Raw genomic sequence first — 21,725 nt, forward strand, 5'->3', positions numbered from 1 at the left:
ATCCCTGCCTTGAAAAACAAACAAAGAAACAAACAAAAAACCAAAATAAAACAAGAAACCAACAAACCTAAGTACAAGGGCGGGATATGGCTTCTCATCCTCCGCTCCTTTCGTTGGCTCACTCCTCTTGCCCTTCACTTCGTTCCTGCTGGAGTCCCTCCAGGTTTGGGATCGGCTTCAGATTCCTTTGCTGCAGTGTCCTTCTTTATCCTGGTATAATCCGCCTTTGATCTTTTCCTACATCTCATACCGCCTCTCTGTACCTGTGTGTCAGAATCCCGCCCACCCTAGACCCCCTTCTCAAACAGTTCGTCAAGCATGTAACAGTCAGTTTCCTTCTACTTAGCATTCACTCCCAAGTCTTCTTCCATTTCCCTCTTCCCCACTCTTTTACTTCCGCTGACCCTGGCTTGGCCTCCATGCCCCAGCAACCCTGCTCCGTTCCCATGATCCTTTCAGGTCCAGACCCCTCACTCACATTTACCCTTTCAAGATCAACAAAGTTCTGCTTGGCTTTAGCTTCTCTTTGGCTTTCAGTGCTTCTCCAGTCGCCTTCTTCATCTTCGGTTCTTCACCCTCCTGATTCCACGGAGTGCTCCCCAGCTGTGTCTTTCTCCTCCTCAGGAACAAACTCAGCAGCAGCGCCTTCCATTTCATTCAAGACAGAACGGTCGATTTCCACCTCTTTCTCTGCTCTTTGTTGTTCATCTCTACCTTCCATGTTTTCGTCAGAAACTTGCATTTCCTGATTCATATTTTCCATCACGCCTTCATCGCCAGTAACATTTATCACCTTTTCTATGTTCTCTTCAGTAGCACTTCCTGTTCCTGAAAGCTCTTTCAGCTTCATCTCATCGAATTCGGTTTCCTCAATATCTGTCTTCAGACTACCTCCAGAGGATCTCAAATTTTTGCCGCCAGCCCTCAGCTTCTCTCCACTGGACCTTAATTTCTCTCTACTCAATTTCAGCTTTTCGTCACTTGACCTCACCCTGCTGGACCGCCGCCTCTCTCCGCTGTCGGACACCTTTTCTTTGATGGACCGCCGCCTCTCTCCGCTGTCGGACACCTTTTCTTTGACTGACGGCCGCCTCTCTCCGCTGTCGGACACCTTTTCTTTGACGGACCGCCGCCTCTCTCCGCTGTCGGACACCTTTTCTTTGACTGACGGCCGCCTCTCTCCGCTGTCGGACACCTTTTCTTTGACGGACCGCCGCCTCTCTCCGCTGTCCGACACCTTTTCTTTGACTGACGGCCGCCTCTCTCCGCTGTCGGACACCTTTTCTCTCGTGGACCGCCGCCTCTCTCTACTGTCCGTTTTCTCTACCACAGACGCCCGCCTCTCTCTACTGTCCATTTTCTCTACCACAGACCTCCGCTTCGCTCCCTTGGCCACCACCTCCTCTCCAGCGGACGCCCGTTTCTCTCTCTTGTACATCAAGGTCTCTCCACTCGACTCCAACTCTTCACTGTGCCTCATCTGATCCCCTCTGGACCTCAAGTCCCCTCCAGTGGTCCTCAACTTGTCCTTAGACTTGGACTTTAATCTTTCTTCAGCCTCTGCAGTCATCACTGAACTCTCAGATACATCTTTGAGTCTGTCCTGCTGTCTGCCTATCTCTGGGCTGTCATCCTGGAAACTTGCTGGAGCCAGTACTGTCCTCTCCTGATGCGGGCTCGATCTCTCTTTCGAGGCCCCCTTCCCCACGCCCTCCGGCTTCCAGTCCTCAGATTCCAACTTCGGGTCCCATAGTTTAGGCTTCTGCAGGTTTCTATCCAAGAGTTCCACTCTCTTCCCAATCACGATGAGCCCTTTCCAGGGCCTCCGCGCCTTCTCTTTCTCTTTCTCTCGCACTTGCGCCTTCTTGCAGGAGGGCTCCGGTGGCGGTCGCCTGTGGACCTGGTGGGCCTTGCTCACGGGGCCCCGTGCCCGGGCCTTACCGCGTCCCCGAGACCACGGAAACTGATTACTCCGTTCTTTCGGGCCCGGGTGTGGAAACCTGAATGGAACCTCTTTCCCCACAGACATTGCTGCCTGTCCTCGCCCCTAGCCCCTCTGATCCACTCGGGTTCCCCATTCCCCCCCCTACCCAACCCTCCCTTCCCACCCTCGCCCCTCTCGGGACTCCTCGCCCCGCCCACCGCCGCTGGTGGCGCCAAGCTGCCCTAGCGCGCATGTGCGGCTGCACGCGCCGGTTAGAGGAAGACGGGGCCCCAGAACGGCCGCGTTTAGAGCCTCCCACCCGCGGGACCCGCACTTGACCCCTGTGACCCTACATCAGTCACTGGCCTATACTGGGCCGGCTTTCTGGTGCCGCTTAAAAGCTAACATAGGATCGACAGGTCTCACAGCCAATAGAGGCTCGCGCGGTTGACCTGGTGCCCAATCAGAAGGAGCAGCTGCGGGAGCTAGGAACCAGCCAGGGAGGAGGCAGCCAGTGTCACTGTCAGCTGATAGCATCCCTACAGGGTCCCCTCATCCAAGCTCTTACGGGAGCGCGCGGGCCGTGGCCAGTCGAAGGATTCTTGTGTGTCCCATCTGAGAAGCACCATGGAGGAGCATCATCAGGAGGCTGGCAGAGAAAGTAAGGTAAAGAAGGAAACAAAGCCTCTTCCTACTCCACCTCGCTCCAGGGTACCACAGTATGCAGGAAGAGAAGGTTGAGTAAGGAAACGTGGCGCTTCTATGGCTCCTGCAGAGGGGCAGGTTGAGGATGCAAAGATAATCAGGATTTTACCTCAGCCTGCACTGTCACGCTTCCCCTCCCCAGGACCAACTTGGTCCTGGCTTGATGAGGGAGAACCAGGCTGCAAGTGACTGCGATGGGTGAGAATATCCTGTTGCCTTTACAGGCTCACCTGTGTATTCGTGTTCATATATTTATAAGACCATCGATCCACTCCTCATTTTTTTTTTTCTATTTCACCTCATTCAGTAGTTATTGAGGATCGTCACTGTTTTGGGGACTTGCAGAAATACACACTTGAAGTAGGGGTTGAAGGCTGTGGCGAGCTGTGATGGAGGAAGGCAATGGAACCACTATGGTATATTCTTTTTCTGTTTGTTTGTTTGGTTTGGTTTTTTGAGACAGGGTTTCTCTGTGTAGCCTTGGCCATCCTGGACTCACTTTGTAGACCAGGCTGGCCTCGAACTCACAGCGATCCGCCTACCTCTGCCTCCCGAGTGCTGGGATTAAAGGCGTGCGCCACCACACCCGGCCACTATGGTATATTCTGGAAGGCACATCTCCCTCAAGCAGCTACCAAGCAGAGTGGAGACAGACATCAAGAAGGAAGTCAGAGAGGAGGGGTCCTACGGCACTGCCTGGGTTTGAAGGTGGGAGAACGGCAGAAAGCCTGCCTTGGTGGTCGCAGGGACTCCAAGAAGTGGACAGTAGGAATCAACTGGGAATAGGGGGGAGAAGAGGGGCTGAGCCTGGCTTCCTGTTTACATATGTTCATACTAGAATATTATATATATACATGTGTGTGTATGAATATATATCATGGTGATAAACAGCTTTAACCCTGGAACTCCAGAGGCAGAGGAAGACCTCCATGAATTCAAGAACAACCCGGTTTACATGGAGCTCATGTAGGGCTGTATACTGAGATCGTGTCTCAAAAGTAGAATAGATAAACATATATATGTCATTTGTACAGCTTTTAAGTACGTTTCAGACTCTGTGTCAGTTACTGGCTTTGTAGGACGAACATATATATACATATATATATATATATATATATATATATATATATATATATAATGTTTAAAAGTGATTAGAAACCAGATGTAATCCCAGCACTGTGGTGAGGGTGAGGCAGTTTAAGCCCCTACTCCCACCCCCCGGAACTACAATGTGAGACTGGGTCACAAATACATAAATTTCTTTATTAGAATAACCTACTTAAGGCCAAATATTAATGTTCCCTGTTGGTACTGTGGTTGCTATTATCTCAGGTGGGTTACTATATGATCTGAGAGTGTGTTGTGCCATCAAACTGGGGAGTATACTTCAGACTTGGAGGGGCCACATTTTCTGAAAATATTTTTTTTGTTTGTTTGGGGTTTTGTTTTGCTTTTGTTTTTTGGGTTTTTGTTTGTTTGTTTGTTTTTTGAGACAGGGTTTCTCTGTGTAGCCATAGCTATCCTGAAACTAACTCTGTAGACCAGGCCGGCCTTGAACTCGCAAAGATCCGCCTGCCTCTGCCTCCCAAGTGCTGGGATTGAGGGTGAATGCCACCGCACCCAGCCTGAAAATAAATTTTAATATTCATCCTCAAGGTTAAATACTGCTATCACAAAGTGCATTTGTCAGCAGGGGAGGCAAAGCTGGAGAGGGGCCCAGTGGCTAAGAGCTCTTGCTACTGCTGCAAAGGACCTAAGTTTGGTTCTCAGAACTCTTATCAGGAGGCTCCCAGCTGCCTCTAAATCCAGCTATGGGGACTCTGATGCCCTCTTCTGGCCTTCTTGGGTACTTGCACTCAAATATGCATACTCATGTACACACACATAACACATAAATAAAAAATGTTAATTTAACACAGAGACATTAGAAGGGACATTAAGGGACTTGGAAAGTGTGTCTTAGTGGTATATTACTTGCCTAGCAAGGAACCTGGTTTGAACCTTCACACTGCAAAAACAGTCAATAGTGATGATAATGATGATGATGAACACAGGTAAGAATGTAACAGGGGAGAAATATAATAATATAAAACCCATGAGTAACCTTACTAAATACAAGAAAAAATAAATAATAAAAAGGTGAGACATACCAGAGCAAAGAAATGTCACATGCCCGAGGTTGGATGTACTTGTTCAAACATCACCCTGGAGCCACTTGCAGTGCATGGAACCTGTAACCCTAGCACTTAGGAGTTGGATCCAGGAGGATGAGGACGAGTTCACAATCATGACGTAAAGCCAGCCTGACCCGCATTGAGCAACCCTGCCTCAAAGGTAAGACAGAGAAAAATAAAACAGCAAAGACCAGCTTCTAAAAAGAGTCTAAATGTTTTCAACATGTTGAAATGGCAAGGTTTTTTTTTTCTTCCAAGACAGTGTTTATCTGTGTAGCCCTGGCTGTCCTGGACTCCCTTTGTAGACCAGGCTGGCCTCAAACTCACAGCGATCCGCCTGCCTCTGCCTCCCAAGTGCTGGGATTAAAGGTGTGTGCCATCACACCCGGTGAAATGGCAAGTCTTTATAAGAAAACGTAAATGCAGTGGGTGTTGGTGGCACACAACTTTAATCCTAGCACTTGGGAGGCAGAGGCAGGTGGGTCTCTGTGAGTTCAAGGCCAGCGTGGTCTACGTAGTGAGTCCCAGGACAGCCAGGGCTACACAGAGAAACAACAACAACAAAAGAGGAGGAGGAGGAAGAGGAAAAAGAAGCAGCTGCTAATTCCCCCAATTTGACCATTTCATAGTATACACATATACCAATCATCACTGTACCCAAAAAATATGTAAAAATGTATCAATTGAAAGAAACTAGAAAAGATATTTCCAACCAATGAGATGGCTCTGTGGGTAAAGGGCCTTGCCACCAAGCCTGAAAACCTAGGTTTGATCCCAAGACCCACATGATGGACGGAAACACTCCTACAAATTGTCCTCTGAGCTCCGTATGTGCACCGTGCCACCCGCACATATATGCACACAAATAGATAAATCAAAATTCAAAAAAGCTTTCAGTGAATGCCTCAAGGGATTTAGCTATCGACATATCTACACGCAGACACAGAGATGACTTTGAAGAGGTTTTAAATCGCACATTCAGTTCCCATAAGCAAGTCTACAGATACACATTTCAGATTTGGTGAGTGCCGGGAGCAATCGCACGCTGGATTGGCCGAAGCAAGCAATGAGCTTCCCGGAGGCAGCTCACGCGGTTCTTGCACCCCCGGAGGCAGCCCACGTGGTTCTTGCACCCCCGGAGGCAGCCCACGCGGTTCTTGTACCCCCGGAGGCAGCCCACGAGGTTCTTGCACCCCCGGAGGCAGCCCACGAGGTTCTTGCACCCCCGGAGGCAGCCCACGAGGTTCTTGCACCACGGACGAATGGGTTAGGCACGGCCCCAAGAATTTTGCCTCAAGACTGCTTCTTGTCGCTGTGCTGCCTTTCCATGCTTGTCTCGTCTCTAGCATGCAGTGACCCTCCCTACCTACAGGATAATAATACTCCTCCATACGTGCTGCTCTCTCTGCTGGGCAGATTTCCCACATGTGATTTTATGATTTTGTTTGTTTGTTTGTTTTTCTGAGACAGGGTTTCTCTGTGTATTCTTGGCTGTCCAGGAAGACCAGGCTGGCCTCAAACTCACATCGATCCACCTGCCTCTGCCTCCTGAGTGCTGGGATTAAAGGCGTGTGCCACCATGCCTGGCTCTGGTAGTAGTTTGTTTGTTTGTTTGTTTGTTTGTTTACTTATTTATTTATCACATATACAGTGCTCTGCCTGCATGTACACCTGCACACCAGAAGAGGACATTAGATCTCATTATAGATGGTTGTGAGCCATCTATATAAAATAGATAAAATTAAAAAAAAAGGTGGGAGGCTGGAGATATGTGTATGTGCTGAGTATAGGAGCTCAAATGTATATTGGCTATGCATTAGGGGCTGAGGTTAATGTCTCCTTTTGCGGCATGTGTATGAGGGTTTCGTCTGCATGTGTGTCTGTGCACCATGTGCAGTGAGTGCTGAAGGAAGCCAGAGCTCCCTGGAACAGACGGTTGCTGGCCATGGCTGTTAGCCACCGTACGGGTGCTGGGATTGTCCTCTGGACAAGCAGCCAAATGTTCTTAACTGCTCAGCCATCTCTCTGGCCCCTTGTTCATGTCTCTCAACTGAACCTAGAGTTCGCCATTTGAGCTAGGCTGACCAGCCGCCTTCCTCCATCGTAAGCTAGGGTTATAAATGGTGTACAATGCCTACCTCGCTTTTACCAGAGTTCTGGGGGACTCAACCCCTGCCCACTGCTTACACGGCAAGCGCTTTCCCCATCTCTCCAGCCTCCCACCTTTTTTTTTTTTAAATAAAGATCTTAAAAATATTTTTAATGATGTGTAGGTTTGTGTGACGTGTGCATGTGAGTGCAGGTGCCCTCAGGGGCCAGAGGTATCCAATCCCCTGGAGCTGGAGTTACTGAGGGTTCATACCCACTGTTGTGGGTGCTGGGGACTGTACCTGTTATGGAAAATCAGCAAGTTACTCTGAATGCTGAGCTAGCTCTCCAGCCCCTGCCTTTCTTTCTCAGAATGTAGCCCAGACTCACTGTGTCGGCCAGGCTACCTTGAATCCTCGGCAACCCTCCTTGCTCAGCCTCCTGGATGCTGTGAGTTCAAGGCCAGCCTGGTCTACAAAGTGAGTCCAGGACAGTCAAGGCTACACAGAGAAACCCTGTCTCAAAAAACCAAAAAAAAAAAAAAATTTATTTATTTATTATACAGTATTCATGTGAGCCAGCAGGCCAGAAGGGGCCACCGGATCTCATTATAGATGCTTGTGAGCCACCATGTGGTTGCTAGGAATTGAACTCAGGACCTTTGGAAGAGTAGTCTGTGCTCTTAGCCTCTGAGCCATCTCTCCAGCCCAAGTCACCAGGTTTATGCAACACCTGCTTTTACCCACTGAGCCATCTTCCTGGTCCTCAAATGGGATATTCTAAATTGCATATTTTGGTAGAGTTTGGCCAACACTTGGCAGATGGTGTCAAGATGAGGAATTCCAGGCTGTCATTAGCTACATGGGCATTGTCTCCAAACAACAAAACCTGATGTATATTTTATCACCCCCTCCCAAGTTGTGAAGAACATGAAGAGAAAGGGAAAAGAGGCCAGGTGTGATGGACGGTTCATACAAGTAACCCCAGCCTCTCCAGAGGGTTAGACAGAGCAGCCAGTTTGCCTCATGGGTAAAGGTAGTTTACTGCCAGTCGGGATGACCTGATTTCAATCCCCTAAACCAGTGTCTGGAAGACAGGAACGGACACCTCCAAATTGTCTTCAGACTGCCACAGGACACAATCTGTAAATTGTCGGCACACGTCTTTAATCCCAGCACTCGGGAGGCAGAGGCAGGAGGATCGGGAGGAGTTCGAGGCCAGCCTGGTCCTACAAAGTGAGTCTAGGATAGGCAAGCCTACACAGAGAAACCCTGTCTCAAGACAAGATCAAGTTAGAATAGTGGGTTAGTGTGCCAGGACGATAGTTCCTTAGCAAGGCAATCTTCCAGGGATGCAAGGTGCTCCGCACACGAAACCAGCCAAAGAGATCCAGCACAAATCCAAGTAGGAAGTATGGTTGTCCCCGCCCCCACCTCCGCTCCTCACTCCCCCACCCCTGGCGCGTGGGAACCCCGTGCTGACGACGACCCCCCCAAGTCGCCCGGTATTGTCGGTTACAGGAGGGTCTCTCCACCTGGTCACATGTTGCAAAAACCGAGGAGCAGGGGCCGCCCTAGTGCCCAGCGAGGGAGCGGTAGCGACAGCTGCCCGGGTGTCTCTGGGGAGATCTGGAGCAGACCTGGACACCTTGATGACTCGCAGGGCACGCCAAGTGCCTTGTGCCCGACGAGCTCCCGCCGGGCCCAGGCCACCTCCGCACCACAGCTATGGACCCAGAAGCAGCTGGAGCTAAAGGTGGCCGAGCTGGTGCAGTTCTTGCTGATTAAGGACCAGAGGAAGATTCCCATCAAGCGGAGCGGCATCCTGAAGCACGTCATCCGAGACTACAAGGACATCTTTCCAGACCTGCTCAAGCTGGCTGCGGAGCAGCTCCGCTACGTTTTCGGCTACAAGCTGGTGGAACTCGAGCCCAAGAGCAACTCCTATATCCTCATCAATGACCTGGAGCCAGTGGAGGAGGATAGTGAGGTGAGGGGTCACCAGGAAACGCCCACTACCGGCCTCCTGATGATTATTTTAGGGCTCATCTTTATGAATGGCCACAGCATCCCAGAAAACGAAGTCTGGGATTTTCTACGTCGTTTAGGGGTGTACCCCACAAAGAAGCATTCCATTTTCGGAGATCCGAAGAAACTCATCACTGAAGATTTCGTGAGACAGCGCTACCTGGAGCCCCGGCGGATACCCCACACGGATCCCATGGACTGTGACCTCGAGTGGGGTCCACGAGCACATCTGGAAACAAGCAAGATGAAAGTTCTTAAATTTGTAGCCAAAATCCACAATCAAGATCCCAAGGACTGGCCCACGCAGTACTGTGACGCTTTGGCAGATGAGCAGTGTAGGGCTAGACCTGAGCCGAGTGGTCCAGCCTCCACCTCTTGAAATAAACGTCTGGGATTCTCAAGAACAAGAAGGAAGAAGACCGTCGGGGTGGGAGGAGCATATTTCCACAACAATAAAAATGTATTATCTTTCTAATGTGTTTCAGTTTATTTTTTTCTTTTAGAATTGTGATAGTCTATGATATTGTGCCTGGTGGTGGCAGGCGAAGCTACTGAGTTCGAGGCCAGCCTGGTCTCCAGAGCAAGTGCCAGAACTGCTACACAGAGAAACCCTGTCTCAAAAATTAAAGGGGTGGGGGGCCTGGAGAGACGGCTTAGCAGTTAAGAGCACCCCTCTGCTCTTCCAGAGATCCTCAATTCAATTCCCAGCAACCACAAGGTGGCTCACAACCATTTATCACGGGATTTGGTGCCTTCTTCTGGCCTGCAGGTGTACATGTGTAGAGGTCAGAGGGTAATTTATGGGAGCTAGTTCTTACCTCTCACTGTGTGGAGTGTGGGAATCTCATCAGGCTTGGTGGCAAGGTGAGTCATGTCACCTGCAGATGTTTAGGGCTTTAAAAAAGAAAAAAGATTTACGCCAGGCGTGGTGGCACATGCCTTTAATCCTAGCACTCGGGCGGCAGAATCAGGTGGATTGCTGTGAGTTCGAGGCCAACCAAAAATAAAAATGATTTTTAAAAGATTTATTATTATGTATACAGTATCAGGGGATTTTTATCTTTAGTTGTGGGTTTCTCTATGTAGCCCTGGCTGTCCTGGAACTTGCTCTGTAGAACAGGCTGACCTCTGAACTCAAAGATCCAACTGCCTCTGCCTCCCCAGTGCTAGGATTAAAAGCATGGGCCACCACTGCCTGGCCTTTAGTTGTTGTTTTAAAACAGGGTCTCATGTAACCCAGGCTGTTCTCAACCTTCTGCTCCTCCCCATCCTAGTGCTGCAAAGATCCAGGCATGGTGGTGGTATACCTATAATCCTAGCACTAAAAACATAATTTGTAATAATAATAATAATAACAACAACAACAACAACAACAACAACAACAACAACAACTATTTTAAATACTTTTAAGATTCTTTCTGTGTGTGGGTACATGAATAAGAGTATAGGTATCCTCAGAGGTCAGAAGAGAATGTCGGGTCTCTTGGAGCTGGAGTTACAGGCAGTTCTTAGCTGCCTGACATGGGTGCTAAAATGCCAGTTCTCTTTGTCTTTAATTGTATTTGCTGTGTATGGATGCTTTGTTGGCACGTATGTCTATGCAGGGTTCATGCCTGGTGCATAGACTCTCCTAGGACTGGGGTTACAGATGGTTGGGTCTGTGGGTGCTGGAGACTGAACCCCAGACCTCTGGAAGAGGTCATCTTTTTACTGCTGAGTCATCTCGTGAGCCCCTAAATAAAATCTTAAAAGCAGAATAACAGGAAAATCCACATAACTATCCTGAGAAAGGGAGAGAAATTTGATAAAAATCAAAAGCCATCTAAAGAGCCTCATTAATATGATAAAAGGCATGTGTAAAAATACCTGTTTCAATTTTGTTTCTTAAAAGTGTGTGTGTGTGTGTGTGTGTGTGTGTGTGTGTGTGTGTGACCTGCCATATTATGCACAACTTTGTAGAGTCATTTCTTTCCTTCTCATTTACATGGTTCCATCAAGCTTTCAAAACAAATGCTGTAACTGCTGAGCCTTACCACTGGGCCCTAGTATTGAATTTTGTTTTGTTTTGTTTTTTGAGACAGAGTCTCTCTGTGTAGCATTAGCTGTCCTGGACTCACTTTGTAGACCAGGCTGGCCTCAGACTCACAGCGATCCGCCTGCCTCTGCCTCCCGAGTGCTGGGATTAAAGGCGTGCGCCACCACGCCCAGCCCCTAGCATTGAATTTTGAAAGCATTTTTTTTCTTCAAACTTTGTAAAAAATTTTTTTTCTTTATTTTATTCTTTTCGTTGTTGCTGTTGTATTCGAGATAGGGTTTCTCTGTGTACCCTTGGCTGTCCTGGACTCACTTTGTAGACCAGGCTGGCTTTGAACTTATAGATATCCACCTGCCTTTGCCTCCTGAGTGCTGGGATTAAAGGCGTGTCCACCACGCCCAGCTCCAACTCCCTTTTTATGAAACATGGTTTCAAGTGGGTCAGGCTGGCCTTAAACTGACTATATAGTCAAATATGGCCTTGAACTCTGCCCACAGGCTCTTGAAGTGATTATGGCCTGAACTCTTGATCTTCCTGCTTGCCCCTCCCAACTGATGGTGTACATTGCCAACACCCGGCTGGAAACTCATCGTCTGTTACCAGAAACAACCAAGGGTTTCCTTCGTCACCATGTCTGTCTCTTCTGCATTATCTCGGAGGACCAGGAAGTCAGAAGCAGGAAACAAAGGCCTAGAGGCTGGAAAGGAAAGAGTAAAATTTAAGTTATAGGATTATATAAGCAGTAAACCTAAAAGTGCCTAAAGACTAACGATAAAATTAGCAAGGTATTATAATAATTTATAAAAATAAGTAGGGTTGGGTGTAATAGCACACACTTTTAATCCCAGCACTGGGGATGCAGAGGCAGGTGGATCGCTGTGAGTTCAAGGGCAGCCTGGTCTACCAAGTGAGTTCAGGACAGCCAGGACTACAAGAGAAACCCTGTCTTGAAAAACAACAAAACAAAACAAAAATCCTTGATAAAAGTATAAAATATTGCTCAATGGGTAACAATAGTTGGAAAGCCATGTGCTGCTGACACACATCCCTTCCGCACACCTCTACCGACATGGCCAAAGTACAAACCGTCAGAGGTCTGCTAGCCTTGACTTCTTGGTTCTCTTACCTCTAACTGCACCCCTAGCAGTTTTGTCATGCTTAAAACAGGGTCTTACTCTGTAGCCCAGACTAGATTGGAACCCATTATTATATTTAATCCAGGCTGGCCTTAAACTTATAGCAATCCTCCTGTCTCAGATTCCCAAATGCTGTGCGTATAGACGTGAGACACCAACCAGGCTAACGAAGGCATTTTAAAGCCCTGCAGGAGTGAGGACTCTCGGGCCATTCTGCCTGCCACTGAGGATGGGAGCTGGGGAAATGCTCTGGCTCGTGTAACAGTAATGCTCTGAGCAGGGGCTCAGAGAGCTGGGCAGGACAAAGCAGCTTCACTCAACCACCTTGCCGCTGTCTCTGCTGCACAGCCTCCTGCCCTGTCGGTGGATCTGCAGGGAGACAGTTCCTTACTGGTGGAGATTTCCGATGCAGTGAGTGAGAGGGACAAGGTGAAGTTCACTGTTCAAACCAAGGTAAGACAGCCTATTGGCCGGGGAGGTGGGCAGATGGCCTACAGTGAGAGGCAGAGCTGGCTCAGCTTTCAGCACCTTAGAAAGCATTAACCCCAGGGGGGGGGGGCTGGGGAGAGCACTGTCCACTCTTCCAGAGGTCCTGAGCTCAGTTCCCAGCAACCGCATGGTGGCTCACAACCATCTATAATGAGATCTGGTGGACAGACACACATACAGGCGGAACACTGTATACATAATAAATAAATCTTTTTTAAAAAATTAAAAAGCACTGAAAGCATCAACCCTGAGCTCTAACTATCTTGGCTGAGGCCCCCACCTTCCTGAACCAACCTCAGGTCTCAAATGGGGTGCAGGACAGGAATGCCAAAAGTGGGTGCTTCGCAGGTTTGGGGGAGATGGGATCTCATGCAGGTCTCTGGGCTTGCAGAGTGGCCTCCCTCACTTTGCCCAACCTGAGTTCTCGGTGGTTCGGCAGCACGAAGAATTCGTCTGGCTACATGACACCTATGTGGAAAATGAAGAGTACGCCGGCCTGATCGTGAGGAAGGACTGGGCTGGGCTGTGTGGGGCAGGCCGGGGAACGTGGGTTAGGACGTAAGCTGTGATGGTCTCCTTGGCAATCCATCCCTCCTTTGAGCAGATTCCCCCAGCCCCTCCCAGGCCAGACTTTGAGGCTTCAAGGGAAAAGCTGCAGAAGTTGGGTGAGGGCGACAGCTCCATCACCCGGGAAGAGTTTGCCAAGATGAAGCAGGAGCTAGAAGCGTAAGTGTTCAAAGCCCAGCCCCACCCCTCCCCAGAGTCCCAGGGTTCCTTCCCCAACTCTGACAGGTGTCCCGAGACCTTGAGCTCTGGCCTCAGGTCTATTGAGGGAAAGGGGGAACTATCGTGGTGGGGGCCCAGTGTGGATGGCAAGCTGGCCGTGCTCCTCCAGGGAGTACTTGGCCATCTTTAAGAAGACGGTCGCGATGCATGAGGTCTTCCTGCAGCGCCTGGCAGCCCACCCCACCCTGCGTCAGGATCACAACTTCTCTGTCTTCTTGGAATACAGCCAGGATGTAAGCCGGTTGAGAACGCCTGGGATCTGAGCCCAGGGTGGGGTGGGGTGGGTTCAGGCCTGAGAATTTCACCCAGTTTGCTCCCTATGTGGGTGGCACTTGACCAGATACAAGTTACAAGTGACCCCCGCCCCCCACCCCCGTGTGTGCTTAGCTGAGTGTTCGAGAAAAGAACAAGAAGGAGGTCTTGGGAGGGTTCCTGAGGAACATCGTCAGGTCTGCAGATGAGGTCCTCATCACCGGCATATCAGGGCTCAAGGTAAGCCTGTGGCTATGGAAGGGAGGCCACTGCTGGGGTCTACCCTGGGCTGCCAGGAAATGGCGAAACCACGCTAGGTGCTGGTAACCACCAGGCTCCTGGTACGCGGCTAAAAAAGTGTTTTGTTTCTATCCCTTAGGAGGTAGATGACTTCTTTGAGCATGAGAGGACCTTCCTCGTAGAATACCACACCAGAATCCGAGACACTTGCCAGAGGGCCGACCGCGTTATGCGCTCCCACAAGTGTATGAAGGTCAAGGGGCTCACACCATGGGTAGGGCTTAGCATGTAGATTTAGGGCTCTGATTGGGGTTGTTCCCCAGCAGGCCTGGCAGACGACTACATCCCTATCTCTGCTGCACTGAGTAGTCTTGGAACCCAGGAGGTCAACCAGCTGAAGAGGTAAGGACTCACATGCCTGAGGTCTCTGTGCCAGCAATACTGTGTGCGCCCATGGGGGCTGTGCACGCTATAGAAACCCAGGTTGGGGGTGGGGCGTTCAGAAGCGTCTAAAGGGGTTAGGGGAGAAAAGATTCCAAGGAGGGTTGAGGGCAGGGAGGCTTTGAGCTGCTGCCCCAGATCCTGCCTTCCACCTTGCAGGAGCTTCCTGAAACTGGCGGAGCTCTTCGAACGGCTGAGGGTAAGTAGTGGCTTCTGCACGCACGGTCTTCTGTGGAAAGCTTCCTGTTGACGGAGGTGCTCGGCGGAGCCCACGCTAGGCTAGTTTACAACGAAGTGAAATGGAGACATATGCAAAAAGCCTGCCATTCTGAGTGGGTGTATGGGGTGGCTGAGGGGTGGGAATGGGAGCAAGGCACAGCAGTGTGTCACACACATCTGGGAGACCGCCTTGAGCCACCAACATCCTGTTGAGACGCGTACTTCCCAAAGAAGTCTATGAAGTACGCCAGTGCCTCTGAGGTATGTGCTCAGGGTCTGCAGGGCCTTTGTCCACTCTAGAACCCACCTAAGATACAAAGTCCTTCGCTTGCCCTTTGGGTTGTGATCTGGTCATGGCCGCTCTACTCTGCTTTATGTACCCTGCTGAACACACGGTTCATTGGGCTTGCACGCACGCACATACTTCCCTAGCCTGCCTTCTGAAACTCAGACCCTGCTCTGCAGTAATTCTCTTCTGCATATGTAGAGGGAGGGGCCTCCAGCCCTTTAGTTAGTGCCCTCTCTGTTTTGCTTGGTTGGTTTTTTGAGAGGGTTTCTCTGTGTAGCCCTGGCCATCCTGGACTGATCAGGCTGGCCTCAAACTCAGAGATCCATCTGCCTCTGCCTCCCTAAGTGCTGGGATTACAGGCATGCACCACCACGCCTAGCTTGGTACCCTTTTTCTCGAACCCCCGTCCTCATCTCACCTTCCTGACATAGAAACTGGAAGGCCGGGTAGCCTCCGATGAAGACCTCAAGCTGTCCGACATGCTGAGATACTACATGCGAGACTCACAGGCAGCCAAGGTGAGAGGTAGCCCTAGCCCTAGATACCCTCAGGGATGGAGGCCCTGTGGGGAGGGCAGCAAAGTCCATGGCAACAGTCATCTTATGTGGACGGCTTTAGGACCTGCTGTACCGGAGGCTTCGGGCACTGGCTGACTACGAGAATGCTAATAAGGCGCTGGACAAAGCTCGTACTAGGAACCGGGAAGTGCGGCCGGCTGAGAGCCACCAACAGCTGTGCTGCCAGCGCTTCGAGCGCCTCTCCGACTCTGCCAAGCAGGGTGAGCCTTGAAGCCTGGCATCGCCCCACATTGAGCATCCGCCCCGACTGCCATTGTCCCTTTCCACTCTTCTTCCCAGAGCTCATGGACTTCAAGTCTCGCCGTGTCTCCTCTTTCCGTAAGAACCTCATTGAGTTGGCAGAGCTGGAGCTCAAACATGCCAAGGTGAGCTCTCCCTGCCGCCGCCTCCAGCTCCTGTGCTGTCCACCCCAAGATATACATGGTGGGGGCAGCAGAGGCCAGCCAGGCCTGGGCTCAAGGGGATTTTCCCCTTTTTTCCTTGGGTGGTAGGAAGGGGCCTGAGGGCTGGGGAATGTTTACAACACCAGCCCTCAGAGAACAGGACTTTTCTTCTGCAGGCCAGCACACTGCTTCTCCGGAACACCCTTGTTGCTCTTAAAGGAGAGTCTTAGTGAAACCAGACGCTACCCTGGGACCTTCAAGGACATCGACCTCACCTGTCCTATCCTCTTCCCCATAAAGATGTCCCCCTTTCCTACCAGTGCCCACTAGCCACGCCCTCACTCTTGAACCCATTCTTCCTGGCCAATCTTTGACCCTGCCTGACCTGGGGGGCACAGCTGCCCGCAGAGAAGCAGAGTTCCCAGGAGTTGTACGTGCCCCACAGCAAGCTGAGTCAGGTGTCCACAACTCCATCCCGTCTCTGGCTTTTGAGTTCACTTGGCTGTGACGCCCCATCTGCTTCTCACGAATAAACAGCCTGGATTTATAGCCAAGGGTCTGTTTGCTTTTACTTTTCATAGGATACCACACTTCGTTTTTGTTTTTGTTTTTCAAAGACTGGGTTTCTCTGTGCAGCCCTAGCTGTCCTGGACTCACTTTCATAGACTCACAGCGATCCACCTGCCTCTGCCTTGGAGTACTGCTCGCCGCCATAGCCGCTGCATACCACCTCTTAACAAGACATGGAGCTCACACAGGAGATCCAAAAGGGCAGTCCGAGATCCCTCCACTCTTTAGCCACTGGCAATAGGTTTATCCTTCTGAGGTTTGCTCTTTCTAGAACACAATTGTCCAATCTACTGCAGTAGCTCAGAGGCGGAGCGCTTGCCTAGCTACTGGGGCATGAGACATTTGATGTCCTTACGCCATCTTCTACACCAAACAACTGGCCAACCTGAGTGGGTCTGTGGTCTTTGTGAGAGAAACCAAAGCAACATGCCAACTGCACCATTCCCAGTGGGCCACCTAAGGAAATAGCCTTTAGCTGACTAGGGAAGGCTTAAACTCAGCACCACCACAGGTCACCTGCCTTAGGGCAAGTTCTCCCAGTCCTCAAGACAGACCAGAACCCCAAGAAATGCTAGAAAGGATTAAGCTCTGCTGCCAGGAGGAGGTGGGGCTCCAGACACCTGGGTCTGAAGTCCTGGGTTCCACCTGGCTGACCCACCCTGAATGGACTCCGGCTACAAGTACAGGAGGCCAAAGGCTCAACTTAGCTGCTCATAACACCACCGAACCTCGCAGTAGGGTGAGGCAGTCACCCCAGGGGGTGGGGGCAGACCTAAGAGAACCTTAAAAAAAAACTTATAAACAGGGTATGGTAGTGCACCTTTAATCCCAGCACTTTTGGGGAGCAGAAACAGGTCAATCTTTGAGACCAGCCTAGTCTACAAAAAGAGTCTAGGACATCCAAGGCTACATAGAGAAACTGTCTCAAAAGGCCCAAAACCCAAAAAGCAGAAACTAGCTCAACAGGTCACCCGAACGAACTGTATTTAGCTCACAGGTGTAAAGGGTTCAGTGCACCCCATTGTCTACTATGAAGATCCAGTAGCAAGGAGCTCAGCTGTGCAGTCCTCAGTGGGGCTGGCGAGGGGAAGAGCATGGGAAACCACTCATCATCCGTCATGGGGTCCACCAGATCCCAAACCCAAAAAGCCACATTGTTAATTAGCCTTTTTATTGTTTTTTGCTTTTTGTTTTTTTGTTTTTTGTTTTAATTGAAGGTCCCTTACTGGTCTGCTTCCATAGAGGCCAAGATCAAGGGAAAGGGAGGAGCAACCAGCTGGCGTGGGGGGGGGGGGGTTCGTTTCCACATTTCATTTACACACAGAACTAAACAGACAAGCACAGAGTCACTATCGTGGTTAGAAGTTGGCAGCATGGGATGGGGAGGGAAAAGGAGTTGGGGAGTCATTAAAAAAAAAAAACAAAACAAAAACAAAACAGGCTCCCCCCAAACTGGGTGCCTAGGACGGAACTTGGTCTGCTTCAACCCAAGAGGAATCAGAAGATCAAAAGCAGTTTGGGAAGGCCAGAACCATCAGGGATGAAGGGAAGAGGACACTCCAGGGGGTGGGAGGGACGTTTGGCAACTGGGGTGAAGGGATTGCCCTCTCCCTGCTGGGATCCCCCCAGCCCCTCGGTCTGGCAGGAAAGGGGCAGCCTGCAACACCCAAGAGCAGGTCTGGGGCTGCTAGATGCTCCAGGCAGGGGGCTGGAGGCGGCTCACAAGGGCTTGCCCTCCAGGGAGATGACAGCACTGCCACCTAGTTTTTCTGCCAGGGTGCAGCGGTCCTTGACCTCCTCGTAGCAGTTCGCTTGTAACTCATGCTTGATTCCTACAGAGGAAAAAAGGAGAGCAGTGAGGAGGAAGCACAGGGTGAGGAAAGTGTTGTCTGGGAAGCAGCCATGAAAGGAAGGAGGCAGCGTGTGGCAGGCAGCAGAGTGGAGGACCCTTGTTACTGTCATCCCACGATGCCCACAAATGTGCAAACAAAAGAGGGGTCCTTACCTGTCAGCTTCTTCTTGATGGCATCCTTGGAGCTGGCATAGATCATTTTGCTCTTAAGGGGTGCACTCTCAGGGGCCCTGAAGACAAAGCAGAGAAACTGCTGTAGCTATCCCCAGACAACAGACAACACAGGAAAGACCCTTAGGAGGCTCCAACAGCAGAGCACCCCCATGTTCCTCACTCTTTTTTTTTTCCCCTTTGGTTTTTCGAGACAGGGTTTCTCTGTGTAGCCTTGACTATCCTGGACTCACTTTGTAGACCAAGCTGGCCTCGAACTCACAGCGATCCGCCTGCCTCTGCCTCCCGAGTGCTGGTATTAAAGGCGTGTGCCACCACGCCTGGCCTTTTCCTTACTCTTCTTGTTGCTTCCAAAACAAGGTTTCTCTGTATACACCTGGCTGTCTTTGAACTCAGAGACCCAGCTGCCTCAACCACCAAGCCTGGCTCCCCACTGGCTGTTACCCTGCCCCCCATGCCTAGGATGATTTCAGTTAGGCTCTCCTGAGAAGGGGACCAGGAGGCAGGCAGAAGAGCTTGGGTAAGGAACTCACCAGAAGATGAACACCAGATCCTCCTTCTTGCTCTCCTTGGTCTCATAGGTTGCATCATACAGAGCGTAGCGGCAGTCCTTGTCTGGCAGCATCTTGACAAAAGTGGTGTAGGGGTCGTCCACAGTCTGCCCCACATCTCCTACCAGGATCTCCTTGCCTTCCTCCAGGATGATGTTCTTCTTGTCCTCACTCAGGCAGAAGAGCACGGCCTTCTTGCGTTTCTTCACTTCTTCTGGCGTGGAGGACTTGCGAACTTTCATGTCATTGAACACCTTGATGACACCATCAGAGACAGCCACACCAGAGGCCTGAGGGACAAGTCAAATAACACACTGTTTAAGGGGAAAGATTCTGGGCTATTCTTACTCTCTCCAGTTACAGGAAACCTCAGCCAGGATTCCTGCAAAGGCAAGAGAATGTTTCCCCCATCATCTAAGACTATTGGGAACAAACTCCCTGCAAGGAAGATAGCTAATTATCTAGTTCAACCTCCCCAAAAATGTAAAAAAGCAAACAAACAAAAACCCTAGCATCTGGGCCTGCAATCCCAGCACTCAGGGAGGAAGAGGCAGATCTTGAGGCCAGCCTGGTCTGCAAAGTCCAGGATAGCCAAAGGATTAAAAAAAAAAACAAAAAAAAAACCAGGGTTACATAGAAAAACTCCATCTCTTAAAAACAACAAAAAAGAAAAAATAAACAAAAAAACCCCCAAACTTTTGCTGAAGTGTGAACGCCAGATTCAAAGAACCTAAGAGTTACTGATTGAGTTAACAGAACCCGGCAGCTAGATTAAAACAGATACTAAAGGAAGACCATCGCCTCATCTCGAAAAAGGGAATCAGAACCTCACAGACACCAACAGCTGTTCAACAGTTCATTAAATCCGTCACAGCCTTCAATGCAGTCAGTGCATAAACGACACTCTTCCCTGCTGAGATCTCCCTAACACAAGAACTACAACCCTTAATTAGGGCCCTGCTGGACAATTCTCTTATCCAAGAGTGGTGAGTTAAAAAAAAAAAATCACTGACAAATTAATAGGTCAAACTGTAGTGCCCCATATCGTCAAAAACTTTCTGCTTTGTATGGCCCTGGGGGACGACCCAATCAGAAATCTGCAACCAACCCCCCCCCCCAACAGTGGAACTGCAGAGGAAGCTAGCCACGTGATCCACACGCTTCCGGAGTAGGCGGGGAAAGAAGATTGGGCTAGGCTCAGGGCCTCCCCAAGATACTCTCTCCCGGAGGTGGCGGGTCTCAACGCCTAGGACTCGCCCTGAGGAAGTCGTCTGCCTCTCAGCAGCTTGAGAGGCGACACAGGACAGTCACACTAGCCGTCAGTTTTTCAGGCCCTAGGGCTAAACATAAGAGCTGGGTGGCTTCCGGGCGGTACCCGCCTGGATCACTTCCCTAAACGCGGCTCCACCCTCGGCCCCATCCGGCACAGCTAAAGGCCTAGCTCCAGAGCTGCGGCCAGGATGGCAGGGTTCAAACATATGCGCACGCGCTGCTGCACAGCGGCTGTTCCAGCCCCAGCCCGAAGTACAGTGAACAGAAAAAAGGGCGATAGCCTGGACAGGACCCACTCGCTGTGCAAGGTCCTAGTCTCACGAGTCAGTGCTTCAAAAAGGTCCCCGATGTCCCCGCATCCCCTAGAGCCACGCCGCCGCCGCCCCCGCCCCAACCAGACCGCGGCATCCCTGCCACCTGCTATGGAGACAAACCCATCCGCAGAGGGAGGATGGAGCGGCGAAAGAAACAGCCCTTGGGTGGGGCGCGCGCCGACGCCTCGCGCGCGCTTTTCCCCAGTGGCCCCGGGGCAGGGTTTGGATGCCGCGTGCTCTGGTCTAGCATGCGCCATCAAGAACCGGCGAGCGTTGTTGCCCCGAGGCTCCACACTCTGGACCCCTCCCCCACGGGCAGTGACCGCGCGGGCGCAGAGGCAGAATGGGGGGGAGGGGAAAGGAGCCAGGGGGCGCGCGAGCGACGTCCGAATCCGCCCTTCCCAGCGCCCACGGGCGCGCACGCGCGGCCTGCCCTTCAAAGCGAGACCCTTCATCTCGCTCGGGGTGCTGGGGGATGGGATACTGAGAACGCCTCTTTGCCGCCCCTATCCCACCCGGCGCGCAAGCGACGGATCACGAAACCATCTCCCCTCGGGCTCAGTGGCCTAGTGCTTACCATGTTTCCGGAAACGAAAGGGAGCTAGAGAGAGCTACCGAAGAAATGAGCCGCCGCAGCTGCTGCCGGGATCCGACTGAACGCGGCCTCTCCCGGCCCCTTCCGTTTAGTAGGAGCCGCACAATGAGGGGCGGGGCGGGCTTCCGGCGCTCGACGCGAGGGCCGACGGGAAACGCAGTCCGGTTATTATTTATTTATATTTATTTATTTAGCTCCAAAGAGAAGCTATCTGCTTCTGGGTTCCGCAGAGCCTGAGGCCGGGAGGAGTAGGCGGAGGCCAAGAGGCGTGGGCTATTACACGGAGAATGAGCCCATTGGTGCACGGGACCAGAAAAGGCTCTTAGTTGAGCAGGAGACTCGTCGCTTGATTAAATGACCTGAAAAAAATTCTCTACTGAGTCTCTATCCCAGAAGTGGTTTCTTTTTTGTTCTTTATGGTTCCTGACGATCAAGATTTCGCTTTTCTGAATCACTGACTTGGAATCCGCTCCCAAAGAAATAAGAATCACAAGTATAACCGTGTCTTCAACCCAATAGAAATGCTTCCGCGGAGTGAAATTTCAACAAATAGATAGAATTTTAAAATACGGAAAATGCTACAACTAAATGTTTGAGAGTTTTGTCTAAAGACATTTGGCAAATTCTTGGGTCA

General features: G+C 50.8%; 4 protein-coding genes across 9 annotated transcripts in view; 2 read left to right on the forward strand and 2 right to left on the reverse strand.

Moving 5' to 3' along the window:
- The window catches only part of LOC311583278 (uncharacterized protein), a 41,259-nt gene extending 39,182 nt beyond the window's left edge, over nt 1-2,077 (reverse strand). For all 4 annotated transcript variants that reach the window (XM_084756696.1, XM_084756695.1, XM_084756693.1 and 1 more), the window contains exon 1: nt 68-2,077. In XM_084756696.1, coding sequence (XP_084612822.1) covers nt 572-2,029 — 1,458 coding nt within the window. In that variant the 5' untranslated portion in view covers nt 2,030-2,077 and the 3' untranslated portion in view covers nt 68-571. The remainder of the gene's footprint in view (nt 1-67) is intronic.
- Nucleotides 2,078-2,201: 124 nt separating this feature from the next.
- SNX32 (sorting nexin 32) lies at nt 2,202-17,807 on the forward strand. Of its 3 annotated transcripts, none has more exons than XM_084773504.1 (13): nt 2,202-2,590; nt 12,438-12,542; nt 13,018-13,080; nt 13,183-13,304; nt 13,474-13,597; nt 13,752-13,856; nt 13,996-14,101; nt 14,180-14,258; nt 14,457-14,496; nt 15,237-15,323; nt 15,424-15,583; nt 15,663-15,748; nt 15,943-17,807. In XM_084773504.1, the coding sequence occupies exons 1-13, from the start codon at nt 2,552-2,554 to the stop codon at nt 15,994-15,996; spliced, it is 1,170 nt and encodes a 389-aa protein (XP_084629630.1). In that variant the 5' UTR covers nt 2,202-2,551; the 3' UTR covers nt 15,997-17,807. The 3 variants fall into 3 exon arrangements, with proteins under 3 accessions (XP_084629630.1, XP_084629628.1, XP_084629629.1); XM_084773502.1 differs by having other exon boundaries at nt 2,203-2,590; nt 12,970-13,080; XM_084773503.1 differs by having other exon boundaries at nt 2,205-2,590; nt 12,970-13,080; nt 14,183-14,258.
- Nucleotides 8,290-9,388, forward strand: LOC311592749 (non-structural maintenance of chromosomes element 3 homolog). The gene has a single exon (XM_084773508.1). The coding sequence runs from the start codon at nt 8,305-8,307 to the stop codon at nt 9,295-9,297; it is 993 nt and encodes a 330-aa protein (XP_084629634.1). The 5' UTR covers nt 8,290-8,304; the 3' UTR covers nt 9,298-9,388.
- CFL1 (cofilin 1) lies at nt 17,491-21,231 on the reverse strand. The gene is made up of 4 exons (XM_084773509.1): nt 21,074-21,231; nt 18,893-19,200; nt 18,342-18,418; nt 17,491-18,168 (listed from the first exon to the last, which is right to left on the reverse strand). The coding sequence occupies exons 1-4, from the start codon at nt 21,074-21,076 to the stop codon at nt 18,056-18,058; spliced, it is 501 nt and encodes a 166-aa protein (XP_084629635.1). The 5' UTR covers nt 21,077-21,231; the 3' UTR covers nt 17,491-18,055.
- Nucleotides 21,232-21,725: the final 494 nt, after the last annotated feature.

The sequence above is a fragment of the Acomys minous genome (assembly GCF_964271855.1).
Source record: "Acomys minous genome assembly, chromosome: 2".
Classification (NCBI taxonomy): Eukaryota; Metazoa; Chordata; class Mammalia; order Rodentia; family Muridae; genus Acomys; species Acomys minous.

What these genes read in the sequence shown, in the direction of transcription:
- SNX32 (XM_084773502.1), top strand. Translation starts at nt 2,552, where the DNA reads ATGGAGGAGCATCATCAGGAGGCTGGCAGAGAAAGTAAG. An exon ending in AGCTCTTCGAACGGCTGAGG is followed by an intron (nt 14,497 to 15,236) that starts GTAAGTAGTGGC and finishes TTCCTGACATAG; the next exon opens with AAACTGGAAGGCCGGGTAGC. An exon ending in CTCCGACTCTGCCAAGCAGG is followed by an intron (nt 15,584 to 15,662) that starts GTGAGCCTTGAA and finishes TCTTCTTCCCAG; the next exon opens with AGCTCATGGACTTCAAGTCT.
- CFL1 (XM_084773509.1), bottom strand. An exon ending in GATCTGGTGTTCATCTTCTG is followed by an intron (nt 18,419 to 18,892) that starts GTGAGTTCCTTA and finishes CTTTGTCTTCAG; the next exon opens with GGCCCCTGAGAGTGCACCCC. An exon ending in CATCAAGAAGAAGCTGACAG is followed by an intron (nt 18,169 to 18,341) that starts GTAAGGACCCCT and finishes TTTCCTCTGTAG; the next exon opens with GAATCAAGCATGAGTTACAA.
- LOC311592749 (XM_084773508.1), top strand. Translation starts at nt 8,305, where the DNA reads ATGGTTGTCCCCGCCCCCACCTCCGCTCCTCACTCCCCCACCCCTGGC.